General features: G+C 44.3%; 1 protein-coding gene across 8 annotated transcripts in view; it reads right to left on the bottom strand.

The window, feature by feature from the left end:
• The window catches only part of L3MBTL3 (L3MBTL histone methyl-lysine binding protein 3), an 85,999-nt gene extending 68,756 nt beyond the window's left edge, over positions 1-17,243 (bottom strand). The window contains exons 1-2 of one of the 8 annotated variants that reach the window (XM_075035688.1): positions 17,093-17,243; positions 7,000-7,111 (exon numbers count right to left, since the gene is read on the bottom strand). In XM_075035688.1, the coding sequence (XP_074891789.1) occupies positions 7,000-7,111; positions 17,093-17,172 (192 nt within the window). In that variant the 5' untranslated portion in view covers positions 17,173-17,243. Of the gene's footprint in view, positions 1-6,999; positions 7,112-14,028; positions 14,927-15,504; positions 15,537-15,700; positions 15,922-16,752; positions 16,772-17,001 lie in introns of those variants that run through there. The other 7 variants (XM_075035685.1, XM_075035681.1, XM_075035683.1 and 4 more) reach the window with 7 other exon arrangements.
• Positions 17,244-17,569: the final 326 nt, after the last annotated feature.

Raw genomic sequence — 17,569 nt, 5'->3', positions numbered from 1 at the left:
CTCAGTAAGCACGTGACCCCTGACGCCTGCCTGGTCACAAAATTTTGACTCTTTCAGGGATACAAAAGGTTAGGCGAACATGTCCCTGCACCTGACTATTCCCTTTCTTTAATGATAAGAAGCGATCCTGCCTTCCTGCTCTGCAAGTATGGCAAAAGACAAACAACTTAAGTCGGATCCCAGGCTATTTAGGGCTCCCTAAATCATAATCAGCAGATTAAATTTCACACCATGACCAAGGGGCAGGGCCAGACCCCTTCCCACTGGAATGATGCTGTCAGCAAGAAAGTCAAGCACTTCAAGCAATCTTTCGTTGATTTTAAGATGTTTCAGTAACATAGGCTCTTCCTGAAGTAATGAAGAGAGAACAATTTGCATCCAAAACGGAAGGTTTTTTCCTATCTGGGCAGGCACAAGCAGGAAAGGATTACTATCAAATTACAACCTTCAAAAAAAAAAAAAAAAGGAACATCCTCTCATCACTTCTGAACTGAAAGCTTAGCTACCATCAGAATACATATACCTTTAGCCAGAGAGACTGACATTTTTCCAGCAAACCACCAGTACCTCAGTCTTGTCTGCAGTAATGTTTATCTATTTAATTCTTAGACACTCCTCAGGCTCTTCCAATCCCCCACCACCCCCCCAAGTGCTCAAGAATTACCTTAGTACCAGAGGGCTTCTCAATTATTTCTCTCCGCTGCAAACTCAGTCTGCCTTATTATCTCCACTTGAGTAGGAAACTGCAGCTAAACAGACTTTCTTAAGGTAACACGTAAATCAGTGACAGAGCTGGAAGTCAAGGCCTGCCAAAATGATGCTTATTGATCCAGAAGTTGACCCACAAAGCAACCATGGCTCCGAATTACTTTGGCCAAAATATTTCTAAATACCAAATGCTAGCATCTCATGGGGAACCCAAGCAAGTGACAAATAAAAAATGAATGGCTACCAGCCAAAGTTTTGGTACCAGTGAGTTGTTCAGCACCACACAGGAAGGTTGTGGTAGAAGCAAGCGCAGCGCTAAGCTTTCCTGTGTGGGATCTACCTACACTAATCGCAAAACTTCCTTTTCCTTCCTGAAATCCTCTGCCCAGTTATTTACAAGTCTAACAGCATCTGCAGCAAATGACACAGTAGATTTTGTGGTAAAATAGCATGTGATCACTTAAATGAAGACTCTACCATGACTACACATGAGGAAGCCCAATTAAAGATCCAAAGGCAAACCTAATTCCAGCATTTCTTGGCTTTGGAGTTTTTAATAGTGAAACTTCCTTTTTGGTCTTTCTTTTTTTAAATAAGGTAAAATCATTTTATGACAATGCAAAATTTTAACCAGAAATCTATGGCGATGAAGCACAGCATGAGCTAATTAGTTACATTAGATTGCAATGGAAGAAAGTTACTGCCATGTGGAAAAGACCAGGCCACTAGTTACGTCTGCTGGGGCTCACATGTGGTCAGACAAAGTCTATTCTGCCTTGCTTTCTTCTCCTGCCTGTACTACCTCTTACCAGCTTCCCTGCAGGGAATCTATCTTCTCCCTTGTATAACACCTTCCTGGTGGAGGCAGGGATTTAACCGGTTCCCGGTCGCTGACGTTTCCCACGGACACTCTCAAGGACTCTCCCCCGAGAGAGAAGTGCCTCCCTGGATTCAAAGTGCAGCACATGCCACTGTGTGAGGACAGAAATAGCTTTGCACTAAAAAAGCACTGTACTTAGTTATTGCCTGAGACACTACCGGTACTTCTGACATATAATCATGTGAGAAAAAAAATAAGTTATTTTCAAAATGTTAATTATCTCAAGCAAGCTTGAACGCAATTTCAGAACAGGCAGGTGGAAGTATGTACTTTACTGCCTTGAGTTGCTGCACTGATGCATCCAAAAAACACAACACTGAAACACTGTTACCTTCTTTACAGCAGGGCTGGCAATACCCAGCTCCACTGACCATTATTCCACCATTCATGTTTCACTACTATAGTTAGTTTCCTACAATATTAGCTGCCCAACTTTATTTACAGGTTAATTTTTTCATCATCAAATTTATTTATTTATTTATTTCCATTCAAGTACAATTTGCAAGCTGGAAATAATGACCAAAACTCTGTCCATGCAGTATGTAACAGCTCACTTTCCAAACACAAACACTAGAAAACTCATTACTACGTACTTCATAAACTTCTGTCACTGCAGTAGGAAGTAACTGTAAATTATTACAGCTTTTCCAATTTAATGAGTACATTTAAATCTTGGAGTGATGGTGTTACTGCCTGCACTCAGCACAGAGATTAAAAAAAAAAAAAAAAAAAAAAGAAGAGTATTTCACATTTACATTCACACCATGCAGAGTAACTGGTAAGCACTGATGTTTTTCAGATGAGCATACATTACTTAGCCTGCCACATGAAGACATTCTGTAATTTGTAAACTATTTTAAACTCTACTGGAATTCAAGTTTTCTGTTTTATTTAAACATCTTGAAAGAACTAATATACAATGCTAAAATTTTTGTTCTCGGTCTCCAGTGCATCATACTGAACAATTTTTAATTCTCCCTACCCCCTGCATAATTTGAAATTCTAGCATTTTCCACAACCACTCACTATTTATCTGTCACACAGCATGCTCAAAGCAGCACTCAGTAAGTATTAACTATTTTATGACTATTTTTGCTGAAGAGTTTTAACAAAATCTGTGTGAGAATGTATTTCCACAGCCTTCTCCAACTATGAGTGACAAAAACGTAACAATTAACACTGCCCAAAATCACAGGAAAAGAACATGTTCAGCATTTTACCAACATGGAAACAGATGAAGACATAAGAGACCATGGCATGGCTGAGAACAGAGGCTTGGTATCTGACTGGGCTCCCTTGTTTTGACTAGACTGGGAAGTGACTGCCCCCTCGTGCAGCCTATCTCAGTAAAGTCTGGCAGGCATGAAACTGCCCATAGAACTTCGTAACAAAAAGAAATAATGCAATTTCCTATTTCTGATTTAGTTGTTGTTCTGTATCATAAGAAAAGTTAAATTTAAGCAATTATAAGAAAATATTGAGAAAAGTTATTTGTAAATGTTTCAAGCATTTTACACTACTTAGAATAGTTGTTTACCAGCTTTTACTCATAGAGGAACTCACATTCACAAAAATGAAGCATTTCTTAAAAAGAATGGTTGCTCAGATATACTTGCCTGATAATCTGAGGAGGATGGATATTAATATAGCACACAAGAAAAAAGATTTCTTAAAAAGTGCCTATGTAAAGATAAGCATGAAACTTCATCATGCAAGTAGTAAAGACAAGCAAATGCTGTATGATTTGCATAACTAAAAATAAGGACTTCAAGTAGGTAACTCCCCAAAACTTCTGTATTAGAAAGCAGCATTTCAACATTTTCATATACGTTTAACTTAAAACACACTCATGCAATACAGTTTACCAAATCAGAATGTTCAAAGACAATTTTTCCCAACATTTGTATGAATAGAAAAAACTAAATGTGAGAATGTAAGCAATACATTCTCTGCAATGAATAGTTCAGCTATTGCTTATTATTTATTATAAAAAACCCAGGCACTCTAATCTATTACCAAGCTGTACAAATAGAATCTTTGGATTTGTGCATCTTGCTACTACAGTGTTTTCACTGAATTTTTCAATTGCATTTCAATGTAAATACATGGCAACAGTTTGGTATCTTCAGTGGAACAAATCTATTATAAACTTTGAAAGACACGTGCAAGCTTACAAGAAGTAACTGCTATGTAAGGCCATTTTCTTTAGGTTCAAGACACAGTATTAAAATACTGTTATCAGGACAGTTCAGGTAAATCATCCACATTAACCCTATTCTGAGAATTCTGCAAAGAGCATAACATATCTTCCACGATCACATTTGCAGTTTCAAGGGATTAGTCACCCTTTTAACCATCAGTATTTAGAAACAGCCCTGAAAAATGAGTTGTTACAATTATCTCGAAAGCTTAAAAATCCTTGCTTTTCTAACAGCTCAAATTGTTTTGGTATCTATATAAAGGCCTAGTCTTTCACAGAGTCTTGATGCTCCCTGGTCCAGTGATCTCCTCAGGCTAATTCTGCATTGTTAGAAAACGTTCTTCCTTCAGTCAGTGTTAAAATGGCTCCATTTTAATTTCATCCAGTAACCCCTGGCTTTTGTATTAAAAATAACAAAAACAAAAAAACACCAGAATGAGCTGCCTGGCCAAATCTCTCTGTATCTTTCATCACTCTGGGTACATTACTATCACACCTCTGACTGCATCTTCCCAAATGCCTGGACCAAAGAAAGAATCTCTGTCCAAAAATGAATACCTGTTTGTTTCCAAATACAAATAAAGAAACCAGGAGAGCAACCTTAAAATGAAGCTCATGCTTTCCTGAACAGGACATAGTTAAGAATCTTCTTACATGATTTCTTGAAGTTACCCTCAGCTACACCTCCCAGTCCCTTCCCTCACTTTGTACGGAAGCCTTCCCATTCCTCTAATTAATGACCCAAGCTTTGCTTTGGTTTTGTTTCTTTTGACATTGGGTAACCAGAACTCAACAAAGCACGTACCAATGATTTATATGAGATTATTATATTTTCCTGCATTGCTCCCTTTTGTATTCCTCAAACATTTCAATATTACATTTGGCTTTCACACAATGTTGCTTATTAAAATAGAAAGGAATTTTAAAAGCCTGGACTTTTTAAAAAAATACAGAACTGGTCAGGGATGTGGAGGCTGATGATAGCCTTGGCATCGGCCACTATGAGATGGTGAAGTCTGAAATCCTGAAAGAAGCAAGCAAGACAAATACTGAAGCAGCAGCACTGGACTTCAGGAGAGGCAGATTTTGGCTTGTTCACAGATCTGCTTGGCAGGATCATACAGAAGACTGCTTTAAGGAGTAAACAGGCCCACGAAATCTGGATATCTCTCCAGGGACTTCACACCAGGAGAATGATGCATGCTAGTGTGCAAGAAGTTAAATGAATGTGGATAACGGCCAACACCAATGAACTAAGGACTCCTGATTTAGTTCAAATGGAAAAGGAAGTAAGCAGGTGGTGAAACAAGGGAAACGCTATCTAGAGAAGGTATATAGTGATACTGCTGTAGTGTACAATGATGGAATTAGGAAACCCAAAGCTCAGCTGGAGAAGAAACTAGCAAAGGCAACAAGAAAGGCTTCTATATGTGTACAGGCAGCATAAAGCAAATTACCAAATTAGAGGGAGTGGCTGATAAACTGAAGGGCAGGCTTGCTATTTGGAATGACCTCAACCTGCTGAAGAAATGGGCTAACAAGATCTCGTGAAGGTCTACAAAAGCACATGCAAGGCCCTGCACCTGGGATAGAAGAGCTGTGTGCCCCAGTACAGCCCCGGGGCTGACTACGTGAAAGCAGCTCTGCAGAAGACGACCTACGAGTCGAACGGGAGTCAGCGATGTGCCCTGGCAGCAAAGGCTGACCCGAGCATCCAGGGCTGCTTTAGCAAGAGGGTCGAGGGAATTGATTATACCCCTCTATTTAATACTGATGAGACCATATGCGGACTACTGTGCCCAGTACAAGAAAGACACCGACATACCGGGGCAAGTCCAGCGGATGCCCACCAAAACAAGTAAGGTCTGTAGCAGATGACATGCAAGGAGAAGCTGAGCAAACTTGTTTGCTCGGTCTTACGACCAGAAGGAGAGATTTCACTGCTGCCTTCCAGTAGTTAATGGGAGGATGTAGAGGGGTTGGAGCCAGGTTCTTCTCAGATGTGCAGAGTAAAAGGACAAGAGGCAACAGGCACAAACTGCAAAAGGAGAAATTCCAACAAAGTATCCTTAAAAGGAAAAAAATCACTATGAGGGTGATCAAATGCTGGAACAGGTTGCCCAGAGAGACTGTGGTATCTGCAACCCTGGAGATAACCAAACCTGTACTGGACAAGGCCCTGGGCAACCTGACCTAAGCCGGCCTGAGGTCTGGGGTGCTCAGAGGTGGTGCCCTGAGGTCCTTTCCAAAGAAAATTATTCTGTGATTCTATTCTATGATTTTGTGATATTTAAAAAAAAAAATTAAAAATAAAAAAAACCAAACAACCACACATGCTCTCAATATGTACGTCCTGAATTTCAAACATTTTTTGACTCTTCACTTCAACAACAGAAGTTGTATCAGGCACCAAGGGATATTAAAAAAACACACATTTTCTTCTGAGATTCCTTTTAAAAAATAAACTATGAGAAAACCTCATCAATGTTAGTCTAAATGGAATGATAGGAAAATATTTACTATAATCAACAGGAAATAGGTACAAGAAAGTTTAATATCGAAACTGTATTTTTAGCTAACGCAGCAGAGGACATCTGATGACACAGTAAAAAGTATCAGATAAATTAAAAGAATTCATAAAATACTTTGAAAAGAAAATAAAATTATAACAATTTACTTCAGTAAATACAACCAGTGTGAAAAATGTAATTAACAGTACTATTCCAGTATCATTCAAATTTCTCAACTATGCCAAGCTCAGAAGCACTCGCTTTATTCATTTTTCTAGGCACTCACATGACAAAAGCACAGCAAAAATATTTTTAGAAATAAAAAGATCTAAGACCATGAGATCGTGAGAGTCAATGACAGTATAAAGATTCTTAGTGATACAGTAATACAATGCTCTAAGTGGACTGAATTTTCACACTGAACTTTTGAGATTTCTTTTGGATTTTGTGCACTTGATTACTTCTGTCTATAGCAGTGCTAATTTATGTGCTCCTACGGGGATGACAGCTGTCTGTGCCAGCATCAGAAACTGAATCAAGAAACTCCAGAGCTAAAAGCTAACAGGCTACAATCTCTTAACTCAGAGCTGCAGATTCATGTTTTATTCATAAAAGCAGATACCTACGCACCAGCTTGTGAAATGCATTATTTTGGCATTTAACATTTTTATTTCACTTAATAAAAAAATTACATATCTTACCTTTAGATCACTTCCTGGCAAAGTACCTATGCCATCCTTCCAATCCATAGCACTAAATACATCAAACTCTTGACCATTTCCACTAGAGGCAGATTCATTCATGATGCATGTACTAAAAAAACAATAAAATAAAAATTAAAAAATAAAAAGATTTTATCTGAAAACGCTGTAAGTGGTTTAATGCTTATATCACCAGGCATTTCTTTAAATGCTCTTCATAGATTAGTATCAAATGCTTCCCTCAGCACACTGGCAATGAGGACAACAAATGACAATGCTGATAATACACACTAATGTAATAAAAGCACAGTGAAATCTTTTTAAAACCTTAAAAAATAACACCTGTTTCATACACTAGGAAGCTATTAATGAGGCTGTATTGGAGAGAAATGAAAAACTTCAAACTGCAAATAAACTGACATGGGGACAACATACCTCAAGTACACCTAAGAAAAACATTTGTTCTGGGGAAGGCAAGACATGAGTGCATGCCTATAGTAAATACATTAAGCACTGATTAATGGAACTGCTTCTCCTTAATACTGGATAACATGCTGATGTGAATGCTTCAGCAAGTTCAAATTAAAATTTCAAAATTAATTTGAAACTGTCCTTCATTTTCACTGCCTGACTCAGGACACCCAAATACTCCTTGACTGTTTCCATACAGTTTCACTACATTCTAATTTGCATTTGTGAAATTTATTCACATGTAGAGAAGCACATATACACCAGAGAAAAATACTGCTTTGCAGGACTTTATTTTACTGGATCCCTCTGTTTCAGAACAGTGAAAGGAGAGGAGAGAATATTTATCTTCAGAAATAGTGGATCTGGACATCCTCCTCTGCGGTAAGAGTTTATCCCTAATAATTTCCACAAACAACAGAAGTATATAACACTTGTCACTGACCCCTGGTTTTGGCACACCCCTTGTCACTGCCACAAAGACAGCGTCAGTTGCACTGAACTGCAAATGTTCCTCGCAGCCAGTTGTGACTACCACCACCTTCTTCCCTCCCACTTCTTACAAACCCAGCAATCTTTAAATCTCTGGCCTGGCACCTAATTTATTATTTGTTCAATGTGAAATCTGACACATTAATTTTCTTTCTGAAAAACTTCTGCACTATGCCCAGCAGCTGAAATAATCTGCAGCAAAATTAGCTCTGTCTTTGGTTAGTGAACTATTAGCAAAAGATCACCCCTTTTCAAATTTACACTTTCTGAACTTTTTAACAACCACTTTGTAAGCCTCATACTCTGTCTGCAGACTGCGAACTTTTGCTGCAAGTATTAGTATTGGAAATTCAAATAGGTAGAAAGCTTTCAAAGTGCTTGACCTTGTTTTCTAAAATCTGATTTCAAACTTAGGTCCCACTCCCAAAATCTGCAAATATCTATTAATACTGTCTGGAAATCTGGAATTTCCACAAAAAAAGACAAAGTGGTATTTGTTCACTCGCAGATAACAGGAAAAGATGCAAACCAAGCAGAAGTAAACTCAGGTCATCTAGAAGCTTTTTCTGAAAGTTTGAGGAGAAAAATGCTTAGCTAGTTAACTCTGTTGTGCGAAAAATAATCAAATTTACATTTTTTTTCATCAGAAAAATTGTGCCAATCACTGTAACACCACCACTACACATACTACGCTGGTTTTGGGCCCGCAATGTGGACTCCCTTTGTATTTCTTCTTGGTTTCCTCCTCATTTCTAGCAGAATTCTTTAAAACCCTGAGCAACACCTTACTCCACAAGTACTTTTTTTACACTACAGCCACTACACAAAATCAACAGGATAACAGGAGCTGGACCTCAGTCAGTAACCACTACTTAGGGTGAAAGCTTCTGCATTCCCCTTCATTTTATATGATAGGTAGGGTTCACAGAAGGCTCTTTGAGAAAACTTCACATACTTCACATAACAAGTTTGAGGTAAGAAGGACCACATGACTCAATGTGTCTTCTCCATCTCTAATTTCAGTAATCCTCTATGAGAAAGTATTGAAAACCATACCGCCAATGCACAAAAAAAATCATTTAAAAAACATCAATAAATCTAAACAAATTCAGTGCAAACTGAGAAATTCCCCAAAGCCATAGACCTTATCTTTTAAAATCACTCCCAGGCAAAATCCACTACCCTACCTCAGGGCAGCTCCTGCAATACAACTTGGATGATCCCTGTTTGACCCGAGAGCATGGTGCAACCACCAAGCATCCAGCCTTCCACACGGCAGCAGACCAACTCAGGCAGGCTTCCACCAAACTGAACTGCAGCACGATGGCAGAGGTGCAGGCGTTCTCTCAAGAACACAAACCCCAAGCTGCTAAGGAGTAGCTGAAAAATTGGATCTATCCAGAAACCCGTGAAATTTTAAGGACATGAAACATGCTGGTTTAAGCACACTGGTGTAAGAAGCTCTCTGTGATTAGCCTGGCTAAGCAAACACAAAGCTGTGTTCTGTATTAACTGAAGTTTCTAAGTAATCTTAAATTACCACCCTATTTAGAGGACACTTCACTCAACCCTCCTGTGGTTTATTTATTACAGAAAGCATGTTCCAATAGTTTCTGCAGAAGGCATGACAGAAGACGGGAAGAGACTTGGGAGGCTGTGGGGAAACACGTCCTTGCAGTGGCCACTGTCCCAGGGAGTGAGGAGCAGCAGACAGCTACTCCATCAGATGCTGGTGTCTCCCGATAGTGCCACTATAGACACACTTTGTAACAGAAACAGTTGGAAAAAAAAATCACATGAGAAAAAAAAAAACCTTAGAGCCTAGCCTACTTAGGCAGGACATAAACTGTGAAAGTAAAAAACAAAACAAAACAAAAAACTTTGGTAACAGAAATGTTCGGGGCATACTTCTCTCAAGAAAACATACAGATTTTAACTTAATTACACCTAACAAAGTTTCCTCATGTAACAATCAGCAGTAACGATATATTCTATTGGTTGATAAGGTATTCGTTATTGTTTTCCTTTTAAAATTAACATCAAAGGCACAATCTGTACTTTTGCATTCTGCAGCCTTCAGAAGTGTTCTTGGTGGGGATGAAAAGGTCACAGGGCAATGCAGATAGAAATGAATTTACCAAAAGGAATTACATTTAACAAAATATCTGTTTCCAGCTTTGCTGAGTTTGAACAGATCAAAGATAGGGCTATATCCCTCTACTAATGATAATAAGGAGGGAGATAGAGACCAATTAAATTGTTACAGCAATGAGGTACTAAAAAAGGATGAAATCATTGCAATATATACATCTAAAGCACAGAACAAAGAAAACTACAGAATGTCTTGTCTACTCATTTTCGTTTTTAAAGCTCTGATGTAGTTCTCTGAACTAGTATAACTCCTTCCATAATGATTTCATCTGCTTGAGTAGTAAAAATACTAGATGAATAAGGGGCAAAGTAACTACAGTACTGTCCCAATGCCTGTCACTGAATGCCATCTGATGTGAAGGAAAGGACATAATAGTAAGAACTTGAAACAGCCATCTTCCAAAAGCATCTCCAAAATCCACTATTAGGAATGTAACTGTATCTCAGCCTTCACAGCCATAAGCTATAACATTTATAGAGTATGATGCATGTTAATATTTCAACATTAACTTTGCTTTAGACATAGGTAATAAATCCATTAAAATAAGCAAGCATATACAATAAGACTAGACACATCCTTTAGAAAAACCTTGATTTTCACCAACTGGTTCAACAATAAATGAGTAACTCACAGAGGAGATACTTAATAACAGCACTAAAAATGAGATAGTTTCATCCAGTGAAAGACTCTCTGAAGATGTAAAGCAAGAATCAGGAGAGAATATGCCAATTAAACTTACAAGTAGTTTTTGAAATAATTATAAGGTTATGTACTGAATACGTCGAAAAGTAGTAACAGGATTCTTTCTTTTAGTCAGTGCTTTAAAAAACTACCTGACACCTACCTGAATTTTGTAAATCTAAGATGCCACCTGTGAAATGTCCGTCTGATTTCTAACCAGTGGGGCTAACTCAATACCAGGTCACTGGGCAGCAGACAGAAGAGATTTCAGCAGTAAAGCCACTAGTCAGCACTGTCAGATTGGCATAACCTGCCTGCAATAGTGTGTCTTTTCTTTTTATGCATCCCTGTCTATTTTTATTTTTACTTTTGAGGATTTCTGTAGCCACCATGACAGCCTAGCAGATTTGCCCCATGCTGGTCCTCTCCCCAGCCGACAGCTTCTGCGAGGAGGCAAAACTGGGCATGAGGAACCAGAGGAGGTCTCAGCAAGTGGCACCAACGGTGAGGTCCAAGGGACAAAGAGAGGTCCCAAGGGAGGCGATGTCCTTATGGAGCCAAGCCACAGTCCCTCTTCCCCACAGGGCTGCGTGACACCAGTGCTGATAGATATTCAAGAACAAAGGCGACAGGTGAGTTTTTTGTCCTAATATCACAGATGGTTATTTTGGGCATCTCCAAGGAGGAGGCTGCTTGGTGTAGCACCCATGGGCTAAAGGAACACATTTCCCATACACAATAAATCAGGAAAATGAAGTGGATCAGAAGGAGACAACTCAGTGTACCAGAGCTGCAAATCCACTAACTTCTAGACACCAAGGGACAAGTGGATACTCAGCTTCAGCTTTATTTAATGTGTAAGAATGTGAATACTACCAGGGCTGACTTGTTACACCGCCGAAGCTGAATTACCCCTTGCAATGTAAGCTCCCTCTATTTCAGACAGACTTTGTGTTAAGCTAGCTTCACAATGACAGCAAAAGCAAAGCCAACTGACTTTAAACCCACCGGGGTGAGCCCTGCTTTTCTCCTCACAAACCTCTCTTTTAGCTGGGTGCACGCCACACTTGTCTCTTTCTCACCCTTCATCTTTTTGCACCTGACTCTTCACTTACAGAAAAACAACCACAACAGGAACAGGGCAGGAAATGGTAAAATGCTTTGAGGCTATCCACCACGTTTTATTATGTGCTTTGCTTTGTACCTGTTTAATGGTTCAATTATTTTAATGTTTCATTAAAAGAAGTATCTGCAGATTACACATTTCCTTCAAAATCTCATTTTTTTGTTGTTTAGGAACTACTTTACTAGTTCTGCCATGTTTCTATTCTGTGTGTTGAAGAGCTGTTTGAGTAAATTTCACTATTTTGCCTGTTGCTCATGAAGTTTATTACAAGTAAGTTATTTTAAAGATATATAGCTTATCTATGTATTCACAAAGCAACCACAGCTTAAAATTCTTTGCCATTCTTAACACTTGTAACAGAAAGCAGACCAGATTTCCTCTTATTTTATCTGTTGCTACTCTTCTGCCTGCTAGATTCTCCAGGAGTACTGCGTATGTTTGTTCCTGCTCCCCAATACTCCTGCTTCAAACCTTTTTCCTCACAGAAAGAATCTGGCCACAGATGCATTACAACATGCTGTGAAGCCTGAGTCTGTACCAGTGCTGAAGGAGGTTCATACTGTCCTCACCTGAGTCTGGTCTCTGTCAGGAAGCTAACACATGTGTTGCCGTACCACTGCTAGAAACTGGGTAACACAGCCTTCACCTACTACCTCATTTTCAAATATCCACAGAACACTATAATAACAATAGTTACCCAATACCAAAGCTATCCCATCACTTAATGAAACATACCACTGATAAGTTTTATCTTGTTTATAAAGAACCTGTACCTCACACCAAAAATTACTTCCTCTGCAGTGCTTTCATGACTCCTTTATTTCTGTCATTGTCTGTGCAGTCCTGAGTGGAAGTTTAACCTACTCAGATAGTAAGACTTGAGTACAACAGCTCTGAAATCCTATGTCTTAATTCCTTGAAGCAGGCACAGAAAGTTACAGAAAACTTCTGCCTTTGTTTATGCGTGCCTCCTTGAGAAGAACTGTGACGCACCAAATCTTCACACTGAGTATCACCTGACCTGTTTCAGATTGTTATTTCTCACCCCAAGTTAATTCGATATACCTCTGAACACTCCTTTTGTCTGACGCATGCCCTCCTCTTCTGCTAGTTCTTAGCAGCTTCCATGAGCTCTGCTGTCCTTGAACAATTAATTGACCTTTTTCTAGCTCCTAAATACACTCAGCAGGTTACTGCATTTACAGACTTTCCCTTCTCTTCAATTCATAAAGTGCTCCTATCTTCCTCCCATTGTGGTGAGCGGTCCTACTACTGCAGCACTAATAAGCTACGACTACACACATGCTATACTTTTTTCAGTAAGCCCCACGCCAGGTAATCACTGGTTCCTCACACCCATCGCTTACAATCCATCACCCTACTTACCAGCAGTATTAAAAAACCCAAAGAGTAAATGGAATAGCCCACAAAAAGCCATCCATCTCTCTTTACAGAATAGGTGATGCCCAATAAAACTGAACAAATCAGAGGAAAAGGACTCATCACATAATCTTTTTCTTATTAGAACTTCTAAAAGCAACGCTCTAGAAAAACTCATTAAACTGAAGGTGAAACATACACAACAACGAACAAAACCAGAGTTCACTGCAATTGCCCAACTGACAACAAAAAACATCCAAGAAGACGATTGCTTCAGCCACCTTCATTAGAGCACCAGTTCACGAGAAGACCAACTGGACCACAGTCAAAGCCGCTGGAGTCACACCAGGAAAAAAGGAGTACCCGGCACCACCCAGATTTAAGAGGAGTGCTTTACTGCCTTCAGCCGCTAGTTTCAGGCAGTTTCTCTCTCACAGATGTTCATCATATAAACTTCTGGGAATGGGATAACTTCCTCGGTAAAAAGCACTGGCTTCCTGAACGGCTTTTAAATTTGCATTGAGAAAACTGTGCTACGATTCTGAACATAGACTATTTCCTAGAAGGACACACCCTGAAGTTCTTGTATCACCAGTTTTATTTACGTCCACCACCTGATTTTTAGCACCCACGACTAAGCATCCATCCACGAGCAGAAACAAACAGCAAAAACGGTCAGTCCGACACCACTCAACTATACAAGGGAAATTAAAAAGAAAACAGAACAAACCTGAAAATAGAACTCCCGCTACCTTCCACCGTAAAGCTTACACACGCCATGCTGTGAAGCACAGGTAATTAAAAGAAACGGAAGGGGCTGGGACCCTCACCACCCGGGGAGGCTGGCTGCTGCATCTCCAGGGGCCTCCCTCCCAAGACGCCGTACTCGCTGGGGCTTCAGACCGCGCTCTCCGGCGGGACAAGTGACAGGGCCACGGGGCGCGCCCCCCGCCGCTCCCCCGGCAGGCCCTGGGCCCGCGGCGCGGCGGCTGGGAGCCGGCGGGCCGCCGCAGCGGCCGCCCCGGAGCCGGCCGGCCCTGCCTCCCTCCCGCCCTCCTTCCCGCCCGGCGCGGCGCGGAGGAGCGGCAGCCGGAACGCGGCGGCGAGGCCCGGCGGGCGCGGCCGCCGCTCCCCGGCGCCGGCAGCCGGCGGCCTACCACCAGAGGTCCCTCCTTGGCCAGTTTTGCGGCGTGTTTTTTGCTGCACTTGAAACTTTCTGGAGAAAACCCGGGCTCGGGTCCGCGTCTTCCCCAGCCTCGGGCAGAACCAGCGAGACAAAAGCGCCCGCCCGTCCCGGCCGGCTCCTCGGGGCAAGCGCTCGGGGAGAGCGGTTCTCAAGTTGTTCCCTTTCTCCCCTGAATTTGCCTTTTTTTTTTTTTTTCCACTACCCCCCCCTTCCCGCCCCGGGCAATTAAATCGAGCGGGGAGTGCTCCCCCTGCCCCGGCGCGGGGGCGAGCGCGGTGCGGGCGGGGGTGGGAGAGGAACTGGGTGTTAAGTGTTCCTGAGGAAGTTGCACAACGAGAGAGGGACTCTGCTTGTTTACCGGGTCCTCTGCAATTTTTTTTTTCTCCTCCCACCCCCCTCCACCCGACGAGACCGAGATCCGGGAAAAGGAGGCTGTCTCCGAGTGGAAAGAAAAAAAAAAAAATTAAATTAAAAAAAAAAATGTTACCTTCTCCTCCCTCCTCCCCTCCCCCAGCGCGGAGGAAAAGGAGGAGGAGGGGGGCGAGCTCTTTTTTTTTTTTTTTTTTTTTTTTTTTTTCTTACGGGAGTGCGGGGCTTTGCTCCCGCAGCCGATCTCCGGGCATCCCTCGGCGCAGAAGTCACCCCTTCCCGCGGGAGGGGCCGGCACACGCTGCCTCCCCGGAGGGCTCGGGCTCGCCCCCGCCCGGCCCCGCCGCCGCCGGCGCCCGGCCCCGCGCTCCAACTTTTTCTCTCACGCTCTCGTGTGCGCCCGCTCCGACGGGGAAAAGGGGGGAAAAACATGGGGGTGGGGAGCGGGCACGGCTGCGGCCCCGACGCGGCGCCCCCCCCGCCCCCCGGGCGCTGCCGCCCCGCCGGCCTCTCCCCAGCCCCAGCCGGGAGCGGGCGGCCGCTCCGCGGGAGCGCCTTCCCGTCGCCCGCCGCTACCCACCCACTCACCCCCCCCCCCCCAAAAATCGCTTTCCCCGTCCCCCCACCGAAAAAACACCGCCTCACACACACGTTGGCGAGAACAAGTGTGCCTATATCCTGTTGTTATATGCACCGGCTGCGGAGACGGGGAGAGAGAGACGGGCGTGTGCGCGGGGGCCGCTCCCCCACCCCGGCCGCACTTCAGGCGAGAGCGCGCAACTTAACAGAAAAGCCGTGTCCTATTCCCTCCCCCCGGCCCCCCCTCCTCAGCAAAATACCCACTCACGTGTATGTGCACTCACATACACCGCCGGCACCCCGGGCCCGGCCTCCGGGAGCCCCCCGAGGCCAGCCCGCGGAGCCGGCGGCGCTGACAGGCACCGGCCCCCGCCGCCGCACGCAGCCCGGAGCGGGCAGGGGCCGTTCCCCCGCCGCCTCACATGTCTGCCGCAGCGAGCGCGGCGCACGCACCGCACAGAGGCAGGAACTGAGCACTCGAGCAAAAGACTTTTTTTTTTTTCGCCTCTTTAAAAAAAAAAATTGCTAGGAGCTTTTTTTTTTTTTGGTATGTGTATGTGTGTGCAAACTTTCCCCAAAATGGCGGAAATTGGGAGATGATTATATTTTAAAGATCTCGCACACAATCACACAAAGTGCAGGAGCGACGGAAAACACAAACTCTCTCCGCTGCGCGCTGAAGAGGCCTTCGCACACGGGGACCCACGGCACATTCAACCGGTATATCCCGGCAGCCGCCACCTCTCGCCGCTTCCGACCAAAAAACCCGGGGCTTTTTCACACCCCTCTCCACTGCGCATTGCCCCCTCGCAGCCCGCACTTCTCCCAGTCCTTCAGCCTGTGTGAACAAAGAGCCGGGGCTGGGGAGGGGGGGGCTCGGGTGGCAGCGAGCCCCCTCCCTTCCTCCCCTCCGCTCCCCTCCGCTCCGCTCCGCTCCCTCCCCGCCCGGCGCTCACACACGCACACCCGTGCACCACCACCACCCCCCCGCCCCCTCTCGCTGCACCCGCATCACATTGTTCCCAACGGCGCGGCGGTGCCCCGTAAGTGTCATTAAATGGAGCCAACTGACAAGCTCATTGGTGGGGCAAGTCTGCAAAATGTCTCTCCCCTTCCCTTCCCCCTCCCTTCGGAACCCCCTCCCCCCCCAATAGGCCCCCCCAAACACGTTTCCACAGCTCCCTCCCCCGTCTATGTATATATATATGTACATACACATACGTGCGTGCGTGCCTGTGTATGTATATAAATATATAGCGCATATATATATACATGTACTCCCTTCATGTGTTTGGGAAGAGAAAAAGAAATACCAGGCACCTCTCTCTTTCTTTTGTTCCTCTTTCACACTCGTACACTTATGATTTAGTGAGATCCCCGGTGCCCCAGCCGCTCCCCAGCCACTTGCGAGTCACTTGCCCACTTTCCCCGGCATTAACTTCCATCCTTCCTGCTCGAGGTGGTGGGGGAGAAGCCCCCCTCCCCTTCCCCAGATACGTTTCGTAAGGGAGGGAGAGGAGGTGCGCCTCTCCCTTTATCTCTCGCGCTCTCCCTAACTTTCATCCTCACCTAGGGGGGGAAATTAAAACCCATCACCAGCCTTTGCCATCGCAGCTCCCTAAACGGCTTGCGGATCAGATCGGAACCCGCCGCTCCTTACCCCCCCAAATTCTCTCTCTTTCTCCGTCTCTCGAGTAGTCCTGACAAATATGGTCCAGGGCTGCGGGCACAAGTGAGCATGCGCCCGCCGAGCCAGGGCTGGGGAAAGGGGAAACTGCCGCCGCCGCCGCCGCCGCCGCCGCTCTTCCTCCCTCGCCCGCGCTGCCGCTGCGCCCCAGCCGCCGGCAACCGGCAGCCGGCGGCAGTCGTCGCCCTCGCCGAAAACACGGCCACCAGCGGCGGCCGCGGCCGAGGCGCATCGTCTCCCCTCGCGTACTGCCGACGCCGGAGGAATAATAAAGGAGACTCGTGCGGCAGCCGCGCCGCTATTCCGGGCGCTTTCAAAAATCATGCCGTGCACTTTTCGGGGGGGGCGGGGGTCTGCTCCTCCAGCGGTCCCGCCAGGTGCTGGGGAGGCCGGGCGGTGGGCGCCGGGAGGTCGGGGGGAGCCCGCCTGCGGCTCTCGGCCCCCATCCTC

This window comes from Buteo buteo, chromosome 9 (genome assembly GCF_964188355.1).
Source record: "Buteo buteo chromosome 9, bButBut1.hap1.1, whole genome shotgun sequence".
NCBI classification, from domain to species: domain Eukaryota; kingdom Metazoa; phylum Chordata; class Aves; order Accipitriformes; family Accipitridae; genus Buteo; species Buteo buteo.
The sequence above is the reverse complement of the archived record's forward strand: the minus strand, read 5'-3'. Positions and strand labels throughout refer to the sequence as shown.